Consider the following 18773-nt stretch of genomic DNA (forward strand, 5'->3'; position numbering starts at 1 on the left):
TTGATACTATAAATCAGTGTTCTTCTGAACACCTTTGGGTCTTATACGCATAAGTCAGGCCTGGTTCTGTCAGACATTTCTTCCTATTAAAAGGGAGTTTTTCCTTCCCTCTGTCGCCAACTGCTTTCCCATAAGGGGTCCATCTGATTGTTGAGGTTTTCTCTTTATTATGATCTTTACAGTACAATATAAAGTGCTTGGAGGCAACTGTTGATGTGATTTGGGGCCAAATAAGTAAAACTGAACTGAAATGAATAGAATTGGATAGATGGATGGATTAAAGTATGGATCAAACCAAGCAAAGTGAGGTGAAACCACGGGAGCTAAAGTCAGTTGATGACATGTATTTAGGAAAACCCTTTACTTTTCTTGAGCCAGTAAAAGCAGCCAGATCCTTGGCAAGTGATGCCAGATATCATTGATCTTGTGAAGTGCAGTCTGCGAAGGAAGGACTTGTGCAGGTCCCCAGAGGCAGCAGATCCATTAAGATGTCTTAATCCAGTTCATTAGGCAGGACTGAGGTTGCTGCTTTCCGCCAGTGTGTCCCAACGGTGCAGTCCAGAAATGCACAACAACACTGCATCTAATTTCAGTTGGAAGAAAGTTGTGACTGCAGCTTTTGTCAGTCACAATCAAGTATGAAAACACCGCGTACTACACATGTAGATTAGACTTCATGCTGACAGCACATACACATTCAAAGACAATATCTTTTGTCAATCTTAGAGCAGGCATTGCTAAGCTCAAGCATTGTGTATTATATAACTTCCATCCATCAAAGGTTATTTTTAAGTAGCAGCTGCTGGTCAGCACTGCCAGTCGACCTCCTTCGTCTTGATACAGCCTCTGTTTCTGAGAATGGCCCGGTGAATCCTCTCAATGCTCTAGTCTCGACTATAAATCACAAGAAGACATGTCTGGCTCTGAATTATGGCCCTCTGGCAGTGAACTGGGATAAATTGCAGAGACTTGGATATGCATGAGCATAATTATGAGGGATAATTCAAGATGTTCCTTCTGGAAAATGAAGAGAAATGGCGTTTTGTAAGATCTAAGCTGAACAAGAGACAAGGCCTGTGGCACGGTACTTTACTCAGGATCTTGTTTGTCTTTGTTGCACTTTGTCACAGTTAAAGTTTGAAACGCTTAAGGATACTAGCAGTATCACTTTAGCCTCAATTAGTTCTCACTGTTTCCATTTTACTTCCAGGCATCGGGATCGCTTTGGAAAGAAAAATGTTCCAAGATTGCCTCGTCAGTCCTCCTACAATGCTGAGGACTGAAGGAGACACGCATTGTATTCAGAAATATAGATTAAGTATTGTAAAGGGAAATTGCTATTGGCAGACACTGAGTCGACTTATTGGAATGTTTGTTTGGAGGAAAATATTGGATCAGTATATCCTTTGTGAATTGAATAAACTGTCTGTCAATTAACGTAACTCTGTAATAAACTGACAAATGGTCACCGGGATACAGAACAAGTGGTATTGGCGTTTGGATCTTGCATCCTGTAACAAATGTACTGGCACTGTGTTTAAAGACAGAAGATCAAGCATTTTCCAATCTGTTAAATGTAGTTAGAGTTTTCCGGAAGCATCTAGAATAACCATTATAAAAACTGCAGTCTAAAAATGTGAATTTATGACCTCAAAAAGTCATGCCTAGTTATTCATCTTTGCACGAATCTTACTTGGAGTTTGTGTTGTTGTTCAAAGGCACTTCAACATAGCTAGAAATCACAGATGATCCTTGACTTATCCAAAAAGCCTCATCTGTACCTTGGTAGTTCTGTCACACAGTGTTTAAATACCTGTTTTTTAATATTGGTCGTGATGCTGTCACACAACTTTAAAATATATAAAAAGAAGTAAACAACAATGACACGCTAGTTGCTAGTGTAATGTTGGTATGTCCCAAGTTACTCAAAACTGTTATAGTATCGCAAGATTTATCAGTATTTTCCACACAATTTATTCAGCAACAAAGTAGCTTCAAAGAGCCCGAAACATGTGTAATCTTAAGGACGTTTATTAGTTTGCAGCGATAATATCACCAGATATCTTTTATTTTCTTGCCTTCTCACTCTCTCACACTGCATCTCACTCTTCAGTCTGATTTTTAAAAAGAACAGGCGTCCAGTGAGACATTTGTGAGTAATTACAGCAGTGCAGCCCAAGCACTTGTCCTTAGCTGCCCGTTAAATGCCCGTTTCCAGTTTGACTGAGAAGAAGCAAGTATTTATAGACGATCCCTCACCCATCACACATGCAGACAGACGGTGACAACAAAAGGCGACATAAAAAACAAAAATAACATTTTGAGGTCTAACAAATATCTCAACCTCTGAAATCCCAAGAATTACAAACCAGAAGGGTAAATGGTAAATGGCCTGTATTTGTATAGCGCTTTATATAGAGCCACAAAGAATATGATCCTTTTCTCTTTTAGCTCAAGGTTGATAATTCGACATTAGAGGCTGTGTGTTAGAAGATAGTCCAGCTTATTTTTGTAATTTGACTCATCTTTTTTGGACGCTTTCTCAACCCACGGTTTCCTTTTCCTTCAGCTCACATTAACACAACCCACTGTGTGGCTTTTTGGAAGGAAGTATGAGTGAGTGAGAGTCACACTACATGTCATTGGGATCCATGTTTAGCAATAAAAGGATAAAAGAGGATAAGGATAAAGGAGATGAACTTCCATGTGAAATTAAAGTGTCTGTTTGTTGTCTGTTCAGTGTTTTGCTTGAGTTTTGGAAAATACTCCTAAAATTGTGCGACACTGTTACAGAATCACAGTATCAAGGATTCTGTGAAAAGTGACACAGTTCAGTTTCGTTGCATGTTTTTGAGCACATGAGCTTTTCTGATTCTTCTTCTTGGATTTAAATATTCATTTTATTGTAGGAAAACTTTTGCTTTTATCACAACCCTAACCCTCACAATAAATTGGCAACAGTGATTTACTTTGCTTTCAGCAACGTTAGCCTAAGGTTGGCGCTCACATGCTGAAATATAAAGACCCATTAAAAGAGGTGGCCGGGGTTCGCGTTTTGCTGTTAGGTAATCAAGAAACTTGTATGTCTGAGTTCATTAAATATCAGTTCAGGGCAAAAAAATCCTCCCAATACAACCTTTAATTTGATTTAGTTTAACAGTTTGCTAACAAAATATGCTGCTTTAAATGTTTTATGTTTTACAGTCCTCGTTAGTTTTTACTCAAACTGCCAATTTTTTATTGGTCCAAACTCCTGGTTTTCTGAACGTTTAGGTCTTAAAGAAGAACTTTAGTACATTCATATTTTTATTTTTGAACTTAACTGGAATAGATTTGCTTGGTTCACAGTTTGGATGCAATCCCTACTGTATGACACAACCAGTCTTAGCAACCACCCTTCCTTTATGGTTGCTTTCTTATGATTAATTTTTGGCTGTGATGAATTACTTGCACCTATGCTGACCTCAATATCTGAAACTTTGACCATGTTTAATATAACATGCGCCACTGTAAAACTATATTTACATCATTTAAAACAAGGGCAGTCAGAATAGATCCCCTTGAAAGAAACTGTGTGCCTTTCAGTGTGAAATTGTGAAATGCAAAATAGAAACACGAGTTATAATCTCTGCTGAAAGTGTCTGTTTACGTGTTGACAGATGGCATGTTTGGGAGGTGTCACTCTGTTCCGGTGAAGGAGATTTACACCTACGATGTTTCCCCATCTGTAGTGCAGCGCTTCAGGATGCTGCTGGAGAAGCTTTCCAACAGAGGTAAACACGTGCACACATGTTCTGCTTTCCTCAGCCCAAATGTGTATGTACGTTTGCACAGAACATGCACACGCACAAAGTGGCGTGCCGTGTCAACTTCAAGTTCATAATCTTCATAATCATGGTCCTGTGCAAATTATATGCACACTCAGCTCTGTGGCTTTTGTAGGATATAATCACAAACTGATTTGAGATTATTTTTCAAACCAAGGTAGAATAAGTGTGTTTAAACTTGTCATATAGGAACACAAGACTTGTTCCACCCAAATACTGTAATGTCTTTTCACTCGGTCAGATCAAGATTGTATGCATGCATCCACAGTATGTATTTATAAATATACAGTGGGAATAATATGTGCATTTTACCCAAATAACCTTGACGCCTGTGAAGCAGATGTGTTTTCTTGATTTGTAATTACTTCCCCAGGTTAGGGGATTTTAAAGGCAGGATTAGGGATTGAAGGAGTTGAGCTAATGCTGTCACTGAGAGTGCTAAAAAGAGCTGCATGGTTCAGTACGACACATTTACTACTTTCCTACTTTAGTTTCCATTCACTCACTCAAACCCAATCAGAGATACTTGCATGTTATAAATGTGCACACTCTGTTTGGTGTGCATAAAGCAGTGTGTTAAAATAAATATGTCTGTTATTTTAAGTTTAAATAGTTTTAAGTGAAATAAATGAAAACTCATTATTTTACCTTTCTTATATATTTTCCAGAGAGGATTTTTTTGCCTCTTAATTTCCTTTTTTTTTGGCTTCTCAGCATTAAAAAACATCTAAACTTTCACAATGGATCCCCTCAAATCATGTTCTGTTTTTCAGTCTGTAATGATGAGTGCTAACTCATTCCTCTTCTTCCTGATTTACCGCAAAGCTATTTGTTTTCTGCCCTGCACAGATGTAGTCAACATAAGGCTCATTCACAGCATATTAGCAAGTAAAGAGAGAGAAAGAGAAGTAAGTGTTGTTTAAAACTGTGCACAGACACAGTGTGAAGTGAGGCTTTTAGACATTTGTCACCATTGAGGAGAAGCGGTGTAGTGAGAAGGACTAATGGGAAATTCTACTGTTTTGATCAGTCTGAATGTGCTCGAGGTTCTGGTGACTGTTACTTATTGACACAGCTACTACATGAACTGCATTAAAAGCTTCTGGGTTAAAGAAAAGACAAGAAAAAAAAAGAAAAGACAAGAGAGCTGCTGCCATTGTAGACGCACCTTCACACCGAGGCCTGTCCTGGTGAAAACATCATGTTAGCAGACTTACTGGAGGAGTTGAAGGAGACTGGACTCCAAGCTGCTCCTGCTGATCATTGCTATGCTGGACCTGAAGATGTGGCCTGTGATGTCTGCACTGGAAAATAGACACAGCTGCAGCAGAAAGGACTGAGAGGCAGAGAGAGCTGGAGGTGAGTCGACAAAACATCCAGCAGAGAATCCAGGACAGAGAGAAAGATGTGAAGCTGCTTCAACAGGAGGTGGAGGCCATCAATCAGTCTGCTGATCAAACAGTGGAGCACAGTGAGAAGATCTTCACTGAGCTGATCCATCTCATCCAGAAAAGAAGCTCTGATGTGAAGCAGCAGATCAGATCCCAGCAGGGTGCAGACTTTTCTTCTCAAGTCATATCGCACTGATCCTGTCGGCAATTTTTCGACAATATTAAGTTGTGTGAGGTCAATTTTGTGTAGTTTATGTGCTGCCTGCCCCAAATGTTAGCTGCCAGTCAGCAAGCTTGCAGTTGTTTAAATTGTATTTTCTGCTGGAGTCTGTACAGGTGGCTGTCGCAGTCATACTGGCAATTACTGCTAAAGCTAATAGCTTTTTTTAGCTTCTGCTGTTGATTCTAAAGCAGAAATGTCAGAAATTCAGTGCAGTTTACATTACTGCAGTCTGCAGTATAGGTTAGTCAAATGGATATTCATTATCGACAGAGACATGCTTTTATGGTGAATAAACAAAACAGTCTCATGGGTCTTGTGCCTTATCCTGATTATCCTAATACTCTGATGTCATTCTCATCACAAAAGGCAGAGATGAAAAAATGTAACGTTCTGTCTCTGTTGTCAAACAGATGTTTTTTTCTTTTTTACCTGGTTGTTCAAAGAACAATGAGACCAAAGATTAAAGCTAAACTATTCTCAGGAACTTGAACTTGTTTGTGTTTTGCACTTGTTGATTGAGAAAAGCCAAATAAAGTCAATAAAGGAATTATTGAAGCCTTTGAATGATACAACCAGGATAATCCAAAGTTATATATATCTCTATATAAATTTGTGTGATGTATTTTCCTTTAATTATATGTTAAATATCTTATAGATTTAGATCTTAAATTTATTCCACTCTTGTTCGCAAAACTCTGTATTTTCTGTCAAAGTTTAGAATCTAATTTGGTGGCTTTAAACCACAGTTTGTCTGAGTTTTTAATGAATGGATCACGGTTCCGAGGAGATTAATTGAATTAGTTATAAAGTGGTTTACTTTCTGCCAGAGTTCACTGTTGCATCCATGCTTACAGTAATACATCAATATAGCTGTTTATCCCACAAATGAATGAACTAAAAAGGAAAGAAGGAACGGCCCGAGTGAGCATTATGGCGTAAATATTTGTTATTTGACTTTTTGGTTTAATCAGCCTTTGCTGTGCCTGTGTAGAAACGAACAGATGGATCAGTTGTCGTCTTTCCTGCTGCACTAAGTTGCTGTTAGTGTGCTGTACCACGAGAGGGAGGCAGAGACCTGCGTAACCTCCCACTGAGCTGGATTTCATCCCCTTTCATCATCCAGCTTTGCTCTGAATGACAGGACCTCATGTATGCAGGAAAAAAAGAAAGTCCAGTCTTTTGTGCTTGACCACTCAAAAGAGAATGATTTCAAAAAAGTACATTTGTTTTGGGAGGAGTTTTTCTCTCGTGTTTTTATTACACCATCCTTCTTTTGAGCTCGATTTAGTGCATTTCCTCCCTTTCCTCTACCCACCCCTCTCCAAAAAAAGAAAAAAAAAGTCCTCTGGTTTAATTCTCCGAATCGGAGCTCAGCGGGAGAGCTAGAGAAATATTCCGATTTCACAGAGGCGACAAGTTTGGAGGCATTTGTCAGGAGCTCTGAAGTGAAATGAATTATGCAAATGAGATGTTTGGGCCCGGCTGTCTGCAGAAGCCATTAGGGAGGACAAAACTCTAAAGACACTAAAGCATCTGCATTTCAGGCTCGGCTAGTCCACTAAAAAGGTAACGCGGTTTACTGTGTCCTTTTGCTTTCCCTGTTACAAACACGATCCTACGCCCATATGCCCATCAGCTCTGTTTTAGGATATGGGAACTGATGTCCTGATTCACAAAAGCGCACGTGGAAAGAAGAGTCCACAGTCAGACCGATATCTGGACATTTAGGCAAATACTTTATGTTTATTCCCTTTGACATTGAATTTCTGTTAGGGTTTTCACATCGCAAGAGTCACTGGGAAGCTCTAGTCTTGTTTCCAGTTTTCCCAATAAGCTGAGCTGCTGATGGTGTTTTGGCTGCAGCTTCATGGAAAAAAATAGTTTGTTTCTTCAAAATGTTGATCTGCTCCAAGGAGAAGCAGGTGATGGATAAGCTCAGTGCATCATGTCCCATGATAGCATGACACTGTTTTAGCACATGAAGCCGGTTTATGATCAGTCAGCTGATCCAACATGCAGGAAGCTTTTCACCCAGATGATTTCACTCTTAACATCTTATCTGATGTACAAATTAATATGCACATGTCTCCATTATGGCATACACCTGCCGCTTTTTAATCTGTTTGCAGGGCAAACACATAATGATCAGTCGTCAGTCACTGCTGCGCCGAGCTTGGTGCTTTCCAGCAGGGAGTGACGAGCAGCCTCATTTATAAAAGAGTGCACAGGAACCATATTAAAAATAGTAAGTAAGTAAAATGTATTTATACAGCACCTTTCTACATAAGGATCACAAAGTGCCCCACAGCCACAATCAACAAATATAAAATACAAATATTAAGACATAACAGTATCCATTAAATGCTTAAATAAACATTTCAGTAATTTCATCAGATCTCAAATGTAATGCTCATGCATTCCATCTTTTAGGAGCCACAATCTTGCATATCAATGGATAGTCTCCTTTGGTTTTCAGTGTAGAACAACAAGATTTGGTCTGAAGTCTGAAGCCCTCAGTGACCTGCATATTATAGAGCAGAAGCAAGAGCTTGCTAATGTGAACAGGCATTTTACTGTACAGAGCTCTGAAAGTGATCAGCAAGATCTTAAGCTAAAGCAGGTGCAAAGATGACAAAACACATGAAACACTTAGAAGACCTATTAAGTGCAGCAGCTGGATTTTGGACCTTTTTGTAAGATGACTTAATCATTTCTTATTCTGATTTGGACACCATTCCACTGATGGGGTCAATACTTCATAGATGAAATATAAAGATTATCAATATAATTATTGAAACTAAGAGCCTGGTCAAATGTGACACCAAACTTTATGGTGGAACCGCCGATGATAGAAGTGCACATAAAAGGCCAAAAATGGAATTGGCCAATTTTTACAGTCAGGCTTCAGTCCACACCTTACTGTGGGATCTTCTCACAGGCTCTTCTGATTATTTTTGGTTAATTATTTACGTTGGTTATTGTTCTATAATTGAGTAACGCAAGCTAATTTGCAGCTCTCACTAATGACACAACATTTTTGGGTGGCTATTAAACGGATGTCAAAGAGAGACATAAAAAAGATGTCAATTTTGTTTTTATAAAGAACTCATTTAATAAATGGATAATGTTATGAGCTCATCCATAACCAACCCAGATGTTTAAGTCAAACAACTAGTTTTTTTCCCACCTAGTTAACCTATAGGTCCAACCCTGTGAGAGAACAAACAGGTTCGCCACCATCCCACAGACGTTGGACTGACCACAGAACCAAGAGTTGCCCCTGATGTGAATGAACGTCAGATAAAAAAGCGCTTGAGCAAAGATAAAAGTGCTGTATGAATGTGTGTATAGTAAAAAAAAAAAGTGTTGTGAGTGCTCAAATTGAGTCAAAAGGCACTATACAAATACCAGTCCATTTACGCACATCCTCATAAACTCTATACGTCTGTCACTGTAGAGCCTGTCTGTGTTTTCTGAGTGTAGTTAATGTCACTGTACGCCCATTTAGTAACAGCGTTATTATTATCAACAGGGGTAATATCGAAACTACAAAAATCAGACGAGATTTAACCTTTAGCACACAGTACATTTGCCTCTCTCTTTCTTTGTGAACGGTTTGAATCTTTCACAAAGTTGTTGCTGCAATTCTGTTTCTCCCCCTTTAACCACCCACACACACACACACACACACACACACACACACACACACACACACACACACACACACACACACACACAGACCCTCTTCCCACTCGCACTGCTCACTTAAGGCCCTGCAGATGTGAAGTCATTTGAAAAGCCACCTCGTCAGGGTCACAGCTGCTGTTCGCCCACAGCAACGATGGTCCTCTTTAGTTCGCACACGACATCAAAAACACACTAACCTCCCCGCACCACCTTTGAGAGACTTAACAGTAGATAACTCTTGCCTTTATCATTATTATTATCATTATTATCAGTTGTCCCATGACTCCTTATGTTCTACAGCTCCAAATTCACTGTAAGTCATGCCACGAGTTCCCTTCCTCTTTTCCCCGTGGGATCTTTTGCTCATGTTGCTAAAAAACTGAACATTTTCACTTGGAAAAATCAAAAACGTTGTGATTCACAATTTTGTATCCCACTGCTTTCTTGTGTTTTTGCTGTGTTTTATCCTATTTAGTTCTACAGCATTCGTTCATTTAAGCATCTGTCACATAAACAGTATGCCTTCAGGGATAATCAAAGATCTTCTGAATCTGAGACTAAAGTGTGATTCTTTGATTCTTTAGTAATTTACAAAAAATATATACACACGGTTGAAAATTGTCAGCATTCTACATCGCTTCTATTTTCAGAGTGTTTGGGATTTGTTGGCAAAGACATGTCGTGACTTTTTTACCCAGTGATCCAAAAAGTTTCTCACCTTGCTGTCTGCTGTTTTGTAGGACCGCAGTGATTGTAATTGGACTTCAGGTTGTGGAAATTAAATTTGCATAAATGCGGCTGATAAATCAAGTTCTAAACTGGTGGAAGGCTGCAGTGTTTTTGCCCATGGTTGTAATTAGCGTGACTCTTAGTGAATACGGCCGATGGTATTTGTGGAGCAGGCGGGCATCATTTAGCAACTGTGGAGGACGTGCAATACAAAATTGTTGAGAAAATGCAAACTGAACTGGAGCATTTCCAAAACGTCTTTTTCTGACCTCTAACCTCCTCAAGCTACATGCATTTCATTTTCCAAAGACTTTTTATTTAAATAACTGTAATCACAAAGGTTTTTTTTTATTACAAAATTGCCTTAAGGGGCTTTACAATCTAACAACCTGTTACAATGTAACAACCTATGTCCTTAAGCTTTCCATAGTCCATGAGTCCTTGCAGGTACATCATCGCATTTTAAATTCAGTCCAATTTCTTTCAGGACCACAGTCTCATTTATTTAGTTGTGAAAGCTTCAAACTCTGATAGACCTTCACCTCATACTTCAGCTGGCCGACAACCTCCTGCCCGCTTTTCTGTGGTCGGTTAAGTCTGTGAGATGCGCGGAGTCACTCTGAATATCCTGGCAGGGGCTCCAACGTTTATTAACCTGTCGTGTCAGATGCCGTCTGTTCACCCGCCGCTAACGCCCGTTTTCTCTGCCACCGTGGCTGCCATTAAAGGCTCGGTTTTATGTCTCTTTGATGGCGAAAGCTGGCCTGACACGCTGTGCAGCTGTTAAAGAGAGGCTTGTGCCTGATTCGTGGCAGTTGGGGTTGTAATTCATTTTGCGGGGGTCTAAAGGAGGTTTCTCGGTGCTGAGATGCTCTGAAATGAGTTGAGCTTGTTTAATTGGATTCGCAAATGATACAGGCAGAAGTGTAAATTCAGTTGGAAAAAAATGGTGCTGTTGTTGGTTAACTAGAAATGGTATGAGATCTTGGCAGCAATGAGATTATTGCTGGCAGCGCTTTCCAGTTTCACAACATGTTGATTGTTCTGCAGTGCGTCTTATAGAGCTAAAATCTTAGGAATGGACATTTTAAGTAAAACTAACAGTTAAAAAAAAGATCATTTCTACTGAACATTTTCAAAATTTTCGTGTTTTTTTCCCAGTATGCTAAATATGAAAGGAGGCTAAATGTTTTTATCTTGTTTCTTCCTTCATTTTAATGTTACGCCGAATTTTTTCTGTTGCTCTGGAGGCTGTCTTGTTTTCACAAATTGGGTTTTCTCAGTAAGAATTAGGCTGCGACACAAGTTTGCTCTTCAGTGGGTCTGATGATGATGATGATGATGATGTTCTTTTGCTGAGATTTGTTGGGGATTTAAAGCAACTCTTAACCATTGGTGATAGCTCACTGTGAGAAATGACAAAGCGAAAGAGAATCATCCTGTGAATCACCTCTAAAACACCATCATGCACTCCCTGCTCAACAGACGGCTACAGGCAGACACGAGCTGGTGAAAAGTGGTTATTAACGTCACTTGGGAGTTGGTGGAAACTTTAAACAGAGCTAAAAGAGAGAGAATGTGACTCTTCTCAGAACTCATCGCCTCCATCTTTTGTCTCCAGCCTCGTTCCTGTTTACTCTCGACTCCGGCTTTTTTAAACCTCGGGAAAGACTTAATTTTGAGCAAAAGCATCCTCATTTCAAAACGTGTTGCTCCGGGCAACCTTTTCTACACCTTTTACATTCAGGTCTTCTCTTCTAATGTTCATTTTGCATTCTGTTATCATAGTTTCAAAACTCTCTAAACCCGTGTGGTAATTCATATTCCTGCTGTCGGATTGTATAACCTTGTAATCCTTTTCGTCTGGTTCTCATTCACGTGAATGATTGAAATGCCTCTTTTGAAAGACTGCCTTTATCTATATTTAAATATCTGTAAGTTATGAAACATTAATGTTGTTACTGAAGTTTGGGGCTTATTCACACTTACGGCTGTTTTGCATGTCACATATTCAGATGGAGGCAGTGGTATGTAGCATTAATCATTCAGGACAGGAATCCTATATTAAAACAGTAAAACGCTGATATTCTGTCTCTACAACAGGTGTTTTTTTGGCAGTAAGATGGTAGCTTTTAACTTTTAGTTCAACTTGGTTTGAAACAGCTGATGCACGTCTAATCTGTTTGGCTGCGTCCCTGCTGACTTTGACTTCATGTAGTCGGACTTCTCCATGGTCTGCATTGCCAATGAGGTTGTTGCTGTCAGGATTTAAGGCTGCTCTTTGCCATCATGCTTCATGTTTTTTGGTTATCTATCAATATTTTCCCCAGTTTTCAGTTCCCTCAGCTCAAAATGTGCTATCACTTTTTTGCGTGTGAAGCTGACAGGGATGATATTTCCCTTCTCATTTCAAGTGCACGTCCTCCGTGGTGGACCCACATCTTGTGGCATCACAGCTGGAGCTACAGTCTGCATTACTTGAATCTTTCAGCAACGTCATCGCTCATCTGCCAAATGCCTCCGTTCGTGTTGTGCTTTGCGCAGCGCGGCCATATTTCCGGTAACATTTCGTTCCGCTACCCCATCTGGTGTTGGCGCCTGCTCCTCTGTTCAGTTGCCAAAAAACTGTGTTTGAATGCATGTTAAGTATAAGAAACAGACGTGAATGCCCAAGCAGCTCATCAGCCTTGTCCTTTTGTACACTTGCTGAAATGCAACACTTTTTTTTGACATGCCCAGTAAATCCACAAGAATGTCTGGCTGACATTGCTGCAGTGGCAGCTTGACAACTAGGTAATAAAATCATTACCTAGAGGAAAATAGACACAAACGTCCAAACTACTCATTTGTTCTTGCTCTTGAACACTTGTTTAAACAGCAGATACAAATAGCTTATGCATAAATACCAAATAAGGACACAATACACAATCAAATATCAGAGATGTAAAAAAAACAACTAGGTGGTCAGGAGATTCACTGAAACACTTAGTGAAATTTTCACTTAATGAAAATTCCAATAATATTTCTTTCATCTCAGTGAAAGAAATATTGAAATTTCTTTCATTGTGCATAAATATACATGTGCATAAATTCTGTAAAATAGCTCTCTTTAGAGCTTCGCCCCACCTTATTCATCACATTTGTGGTTTGCTTATACTAAAACAAACATTAAGAAACCTTCAGGTGCCGTATAATGATGTAATCTAATAATATAACATGACTATGAGTCAGCTGCTTTCTAAAGTCTGCGTGTTTTCATTCCAACACCTGTGCTCACTTCTGTAAAGCTTGCCTCTGACACGTGCGCTCTATAGAGTAATAATTAAAAACACTAAAAAAAACACTTAAGCTAATAAATGTAAACCAAAGTTAAACATTTTCAAACAACAAAAACTAAACAGAAACAAGAAAATCCACTCTGGAAACTAACTGAAACTACATGAATATTATAAATGTTATGTATGCTTTTAGTTATAATGTTTTGCGTGTTGTGATCATCTTTGATGTCTGAAACAATGGCTTCTTTCACAGATGGCCTGGGTAAGTTTTGGATAGAAGTACACAGAATAGATAAAACCACACTGCAGTTTATGAGCGGTCAGAAAAAGACGAGCAAAACTTGTTTATGTTTTAAAAAGGTTCATGGGAAAAAGCATGTCCAAATCAAATCAAATGAATCAGAATAATTTTCCCTCATTAGGACGTTATTGCAGAGATGGTATTACTCGAAATTTGGTGTGAAATTTGGGTAATAAATGCAGAACACAAAAGCAAAGCCACATCTCTTGGCAAGTAACAAACATCTTACTAGTAGTATTTATTGTTTTATTTGGTTCACTGTACTTTATTTACTGTTTTTACGTGGACATTGATCTCACTGTAGGATGTACACATTCTGGGTTTAACCCCTGACCTCACTTTTTCATCATGGCAGTGGTGTAAATATTTAATCGTTTGTTTAAGTAAAGATGTGTAAAAGAAATTCCCAAGTAGCTCATCATGTTGTACAACTGAAGTGCAGCAGGAGAGCTAGAGGAGAGACGGTTTCTGCTTAGTCACTGAAACAGTCTCTCGCCGGAGTCTCCAAGGACGACCCGCTGTTTCCTCGTCTCCTCTGCTAATGAGTGACCTAATGAGTTTAGGGAAATTACTGCATGCTTAGCAATTTCTTCTCCGTCTTTCTATCCCATACTCACCACGTGTCGGCTACACTTTGCTCATGCATACAACCCACTTTTTCTGTACTTCAGTGCAGTTTTAATTCATTCGAGACTTACAGGTGCACAGTAGATATGCACCTGGGCAATACTGGACTTCCTGCTTGTGTCCTGTTAACATATGTATTCCTGTCTTTCTAGTTCTAAAGGGTCCCCTTGTTTCTTTCTGTAGGTTTGACCTGGGAAGATGATACCACCCAGCAGGTTCTGTCCAAGGAGTTATCCAAACTGAGAAGGATTCCCTACAGACCACAGCAGACTGGGTCGTTCTACACCACTGAGATCAGGTCAGATGTTTATTTAGCTCAAATAGTTTTGTGACCAAAGGACATGTAGATTTGTAGATTTGCACTTCTGTTTTATCTTACTCCTAATAATTTTCATTTAGTTTTGTCGTCACCCCACTTGGCAGGCCGGCAGCGTGGACAATAAACTTTGTGAACACGATGCCTCGAAAATGAGACGGCATAGGGCTTGATAGCATAGGTGCATCTACTAAACATTTTGGACAAGTCAGAATCCCGGTGACCTTGACCTCAAGGTCAAGTTGTCTGAAAATCTTGTGAAAACAATAACTCGAGAAAGATAACACTTAGGATTTTCAAATGGATACCATTGGTGTATCTGCTAAAAATCTTCAACGAGTTCAAATATCAGTGAGGTGAAGTTTTCTGTCACCTAGGATTTTAAAATTTATACCACAGGTGTATCTACTGCTGTCGGAGGCTGAAGGGTAGCACTGGCTGCTGCCAGTATTTTAATTTCTTACTTTTTATTTTACTTTGTGACCTTTTTTTTGCCTTTTTTCTAATACTAATATATGATATATGAAAATTTTAGAATGGCATCATGTTAATAATTCCATTTGGAGGAAAAACAATTCATTTGCACGTCTTTGCAATGAAGTTATCTGACTGTGCTACTCTGAAGTGACTAATTTCTGCATTTTGTTCATCTTTTTCTCTACTCTCACAGGCCAGTAGCTCAAGCAATGGACCCAGTGGACCAAAGGGTGAAACCGGTAGAGGTAGAACTCGGCAAAAATCTCCAGATGTACCTGCAGCGCCTTGGCCTCCTTCCCAAGACATCTACTTCCAGCTTGAGCGCACCAAGCAAGGTAAACATTTACTCTGTTTGGCTTCTGGGACTTGGTTGTTCCGGTTCATGATTTTCTTGCCATTTGTTGGAATTTCTTTGCCTCAAGCAAGTAAACAGAAACTATTATGCTTTTTATTATTTTCTGTTACATATTATCTTCTTCAAAGGTGGGAGCTTTAATTAAACATGGGTAAAGTTACAAACAATGAAGGCAAAGATCTTCAAACTAAACTTAAAAGCACCACCCACCTGCTGTACTTTTGTTCATGAGAAATAGCTAATCAGAAAGAAAAGGTCGGTTTAAGTTGGGGTCTGTTTGACAGTGAATGATCTGAGTTGCACCAAGGCCCAGTATACTGTGAATCATGCAAAGTTCCTCTTGTAGAGTCCAAGTGTGAAAATATGGAGCTGTTAATTCACCTCTATACATCAATTATCAGTGTGCTAATTGAAAGGATTCAAAAAAGCCCAAAAGTAATGAAGCGCAAATGACAGAATATCGCTGAAGTGCCACATAAACCTCAGCTCCCGCTGGTCCTGTTCTCACATTTGAAAACCGAAGAATATGTGAGGAATTTGTTTTTATCCCAATGACTGCATTTAGCCTCGACCTCCATTCGAGGCCACCTGGCTCAGTTTGAAAAGAAACTGTGCATACATACAGTGCACGCTCGCACAACACGCTGAAAGGACACAAACGCGCACACCTTCACAGCAGGTGGTCCGCTGTCATCCTTCGCTGTCGCTTCTTTCTTGCTTCTCTGTCCTAACTGATGACTTCTCCCAGCTTGACCGTTATGAGGGAAATAATACCAGCCGAGAGTTCAGGAGTTCACCGCTCTAATTAATAACTGAAGGCGCGACTGCGTCCCTCTGCTGTGCCTGCAGAGGCCTCTTTCCAGCTGGGGAATTGTACTGAGGACCAAGCGAGTACGACTGCGTGGAGCCTGCAGGCATCGCTTGCAGGCTCATGGCCTTTTCTATCCAGGTTCACCTGTTTGGTGGCAGCCAAAAGGAGCTGGAGGGTTGAAGGGGCCCTTCGGGTACGAGTGGCATAAACATCACCAACTGAGGGATGTAAATGAATAAAGATACTGCCAGCAACAAATACCAGAGGGGGCCTCGCACACACAAATCATAAAGAAGTATGACAACTGTGAGGAACGGCTTATGTCTGTATTGTTATGATAATTTTGCCGTTACTCAGGCTTGTGCCATTTCTGTGCTCTTAGGTGGGCGTTAATGGAGCCGGCAGTGACAATTTGCTTTTGTTGTAGCTGATGGATCTGTTAATATGATTGCATAAATGGATTAATAACTTTTTTTCCCCAAAAATGGCCTTTTTCATCTCAATAATCATTTTTGTTCAAATGAAGCCTTTAATAATAAAGCAAAGTGCTTCTTCATGCATCCAGATACTCTCTCTAAATCTAGTGGAAGAACAAAAACAAGAAACGTTACATTTAGATGTTTTCAGCAAATGCACATCTATTTAATTTTGCATACATTTTGTCTAGAAGTAAATTGGCTACACTAACACGAAGGTTACTGGATTGGTGGTGTTATAAAGAAAGAAAAGCCAAAGTGTGTCGAAAGAAAAAAGGCAGGGTGCTTGTGTTTTGTACTTTGGCGTCAGGATGGTTTGCATTCTTGTCACATACAGTTGGTCCCATTATTTTAGGACGTTGTCTCAGCCTTAAACGTGTGACGAGCAGATGGGACATTTTCTTGGATCCAGCATCTGCATAAATAGTAATTCTGCATGACTCATATTTTTTGGTCAGATTTTTTTTCTGTCGCAGCCAGTTTTTTGTCATCATTAAACATCGGACAGAGGGATGACTGGGAATGAAGGGGCTGGTGAGTGAGATGGTTGGCATCTTAAAGTTCTAGGCAGCAGGAATGCTCAAGCAATGCAAAGTAATTATAATTTACTTTATGCTTTACTTTGCAGTTATACTTTGTCCCTTGCGGTCTGTTTATTTCGAGGTCTAATTATTTGCTCTGAGACATTACAACATATGGTTGGGAATTTTCAGGCTTTTACTTAAGCTCTCTATAGTTAATGGAGTTTGGATGATTCACATTTCATAGCCTCTCAGTTCATCCATTGTGTCAAACAAAACATTTGAGGTAGTTTTCCTTTAATTCCACTCCCCTTTTAGGCAGCTTTCTCCTGATTGGCTGCCCCTCACAAACAGCAGGTGGGTGGGACTTTTATGCTCACATCCAGAGTCCTGTTTTGAAATGACTGTATTAGGGGCATGCACTTCTCCTTCAGCCACAGTGTGGCTGTTTCTCAGAAAATAGAGCAAAAGCTCTGCTATTGGAAAGCTGGTGGAAGTGTCTTCAGCATCAGTGTCTTTGTACAGTATGCTTGTGTTTTCCAGAATGACCGTTTCCAGTCCGGCATCCCTGCAGAGCTTTATCGCTCCAAGCCCCAGATTTCAGCTCAGAAATCACCTCCCTCCAGCTTCTCATCTCTTTCATCGTTCCAACCCGTGCAAAAGCAGAGACCACCAGCCAACCAGCTCCTCGCCACGCAGGCTGAGGGTGACCTTCTCCTGGGCGCCCTGAGGCAGTATCTCTCCGGGCATGCGTCCCTTCACAGTGGGGGAGCGAGCCCATTCGAGCGCCTGAGGACGTTCTACAGCAACAGAATAGAGAATTCTGGGCTCAAAAAGGAGACCTCGAAATCCAGACTTGTGAACATGGGAAGGCCTCAGGGGGCCTTACCCAAGGACCCGCTCACGTCTGTTGATGGTATGTATTTTACCCATGATGGATTTCATCATAGTCTGCAGCGTGTTTGAGATGCAAAATTCCAGGCAGGACGTCTTTCACTTTCAATCGTATCTCTTACAACATGTAAACACACACGTGTTGAACTGTCAGTGTTGCCAGATATTACATAATTTTATTACAAGCAACAAGGAGAACCTGTGAGTTATGGCTTTCTTTGAGTGGACTGAACCATGCAGAATACCAGAAGTGGTGCCAGGAAGTTAAGAGAATCGTTCAAAGTAAAGCAAATTTGAATAGAAATAAGGAAATTGTAGCACAGCGTGGTTACACTTAGAATCAGATAGCATGTTTCTGCCTTAGCCTGCTGTCAGACGCTGGCTGGGTCTTCATTATAAAGAAGTTATTATTATTTCTTTCTTTCTGTGGCTACACTGAACACACAGGGCTTGTGGTGAAAACCACATTGTACTCTTTTTCCATAAAGATGAGCATTATTTGCATGACTTTGGAAAAACTAGCTCACAGCAAGGACCATTAAATAATTGCTATAAGGCTTTCAAAGTTAACTCAAAGGTAAACTTAATCACGTGTAGTGCGCCCAGTTCTTATGATAGTTGTAGATGTTCAACTTTCATTTTTATCTGTGCATTAAAACCTGCACACACTGACAGGCCCTCATACTTTAACTTAGCAAACTTGTTAGCGAACATGAACTCATATAAGCATCCAGCAAACAGAACAGCATTAAATTTAGTCCAGTGTCCACCTAATGAATATAACTCTTGTATCGATTCTCTGTGTCTTTTTTGAGTCCTGAGGGAAATATCTGTCTCCTAAATTCTCCACTGTGTGCTCA

General features: G+C 39.9%; 1 protein-coding gene across 2 annotated transcripts in view; it reads left to right on the forward strand.

The window, feature by feature from the left end:
- LOC113010403 (receptor-type tyrosine-protein phosphatase N2-like) overlaps positions 1-18773 on the forward strand; it is a 233130-nt gene that overhangs the window by 23676 nt on the left and 190681 nt on the right. The window contains exons 3-6 of one of the 2 annotated variants that reach the window (XM_026149408.1): positions 3660-3773; positions 14247-14361; positions 15050-15191; positions 17563-17935. In XM_026149408.1, the coding sequence (XP_026005193.1) occupies positions 3660-3773; positions 14247-14361; positions 15050-15191; positions 17563-17935 (744 nt within the window). The remainder of the gene's footprint in view (positions 1-3659; positions 3774-14246; positions 14362-15049; positions 15192-17562; positions 17936-18773) is intronic. The other variant, XM_026149409.1, reaches the window with a different exon arrangement.

The sequence above is a fragment of the Astatotilapia calliptera genome, chromosome 18 (assembly GCF_900246225.1).
Source record: "Astatotilapia calliptera chromosome 18, fAstCal1.2, whole genome shotgun sequence".
In the NCBI taxonomy this organism is placed as follows: domain Eukaryota; kingdom Metazoa; phylum Chordata; class Actinopteri; order Cichliformes; family Cichlidae; genus Astatotilapia; species Astatotilapia calliptera.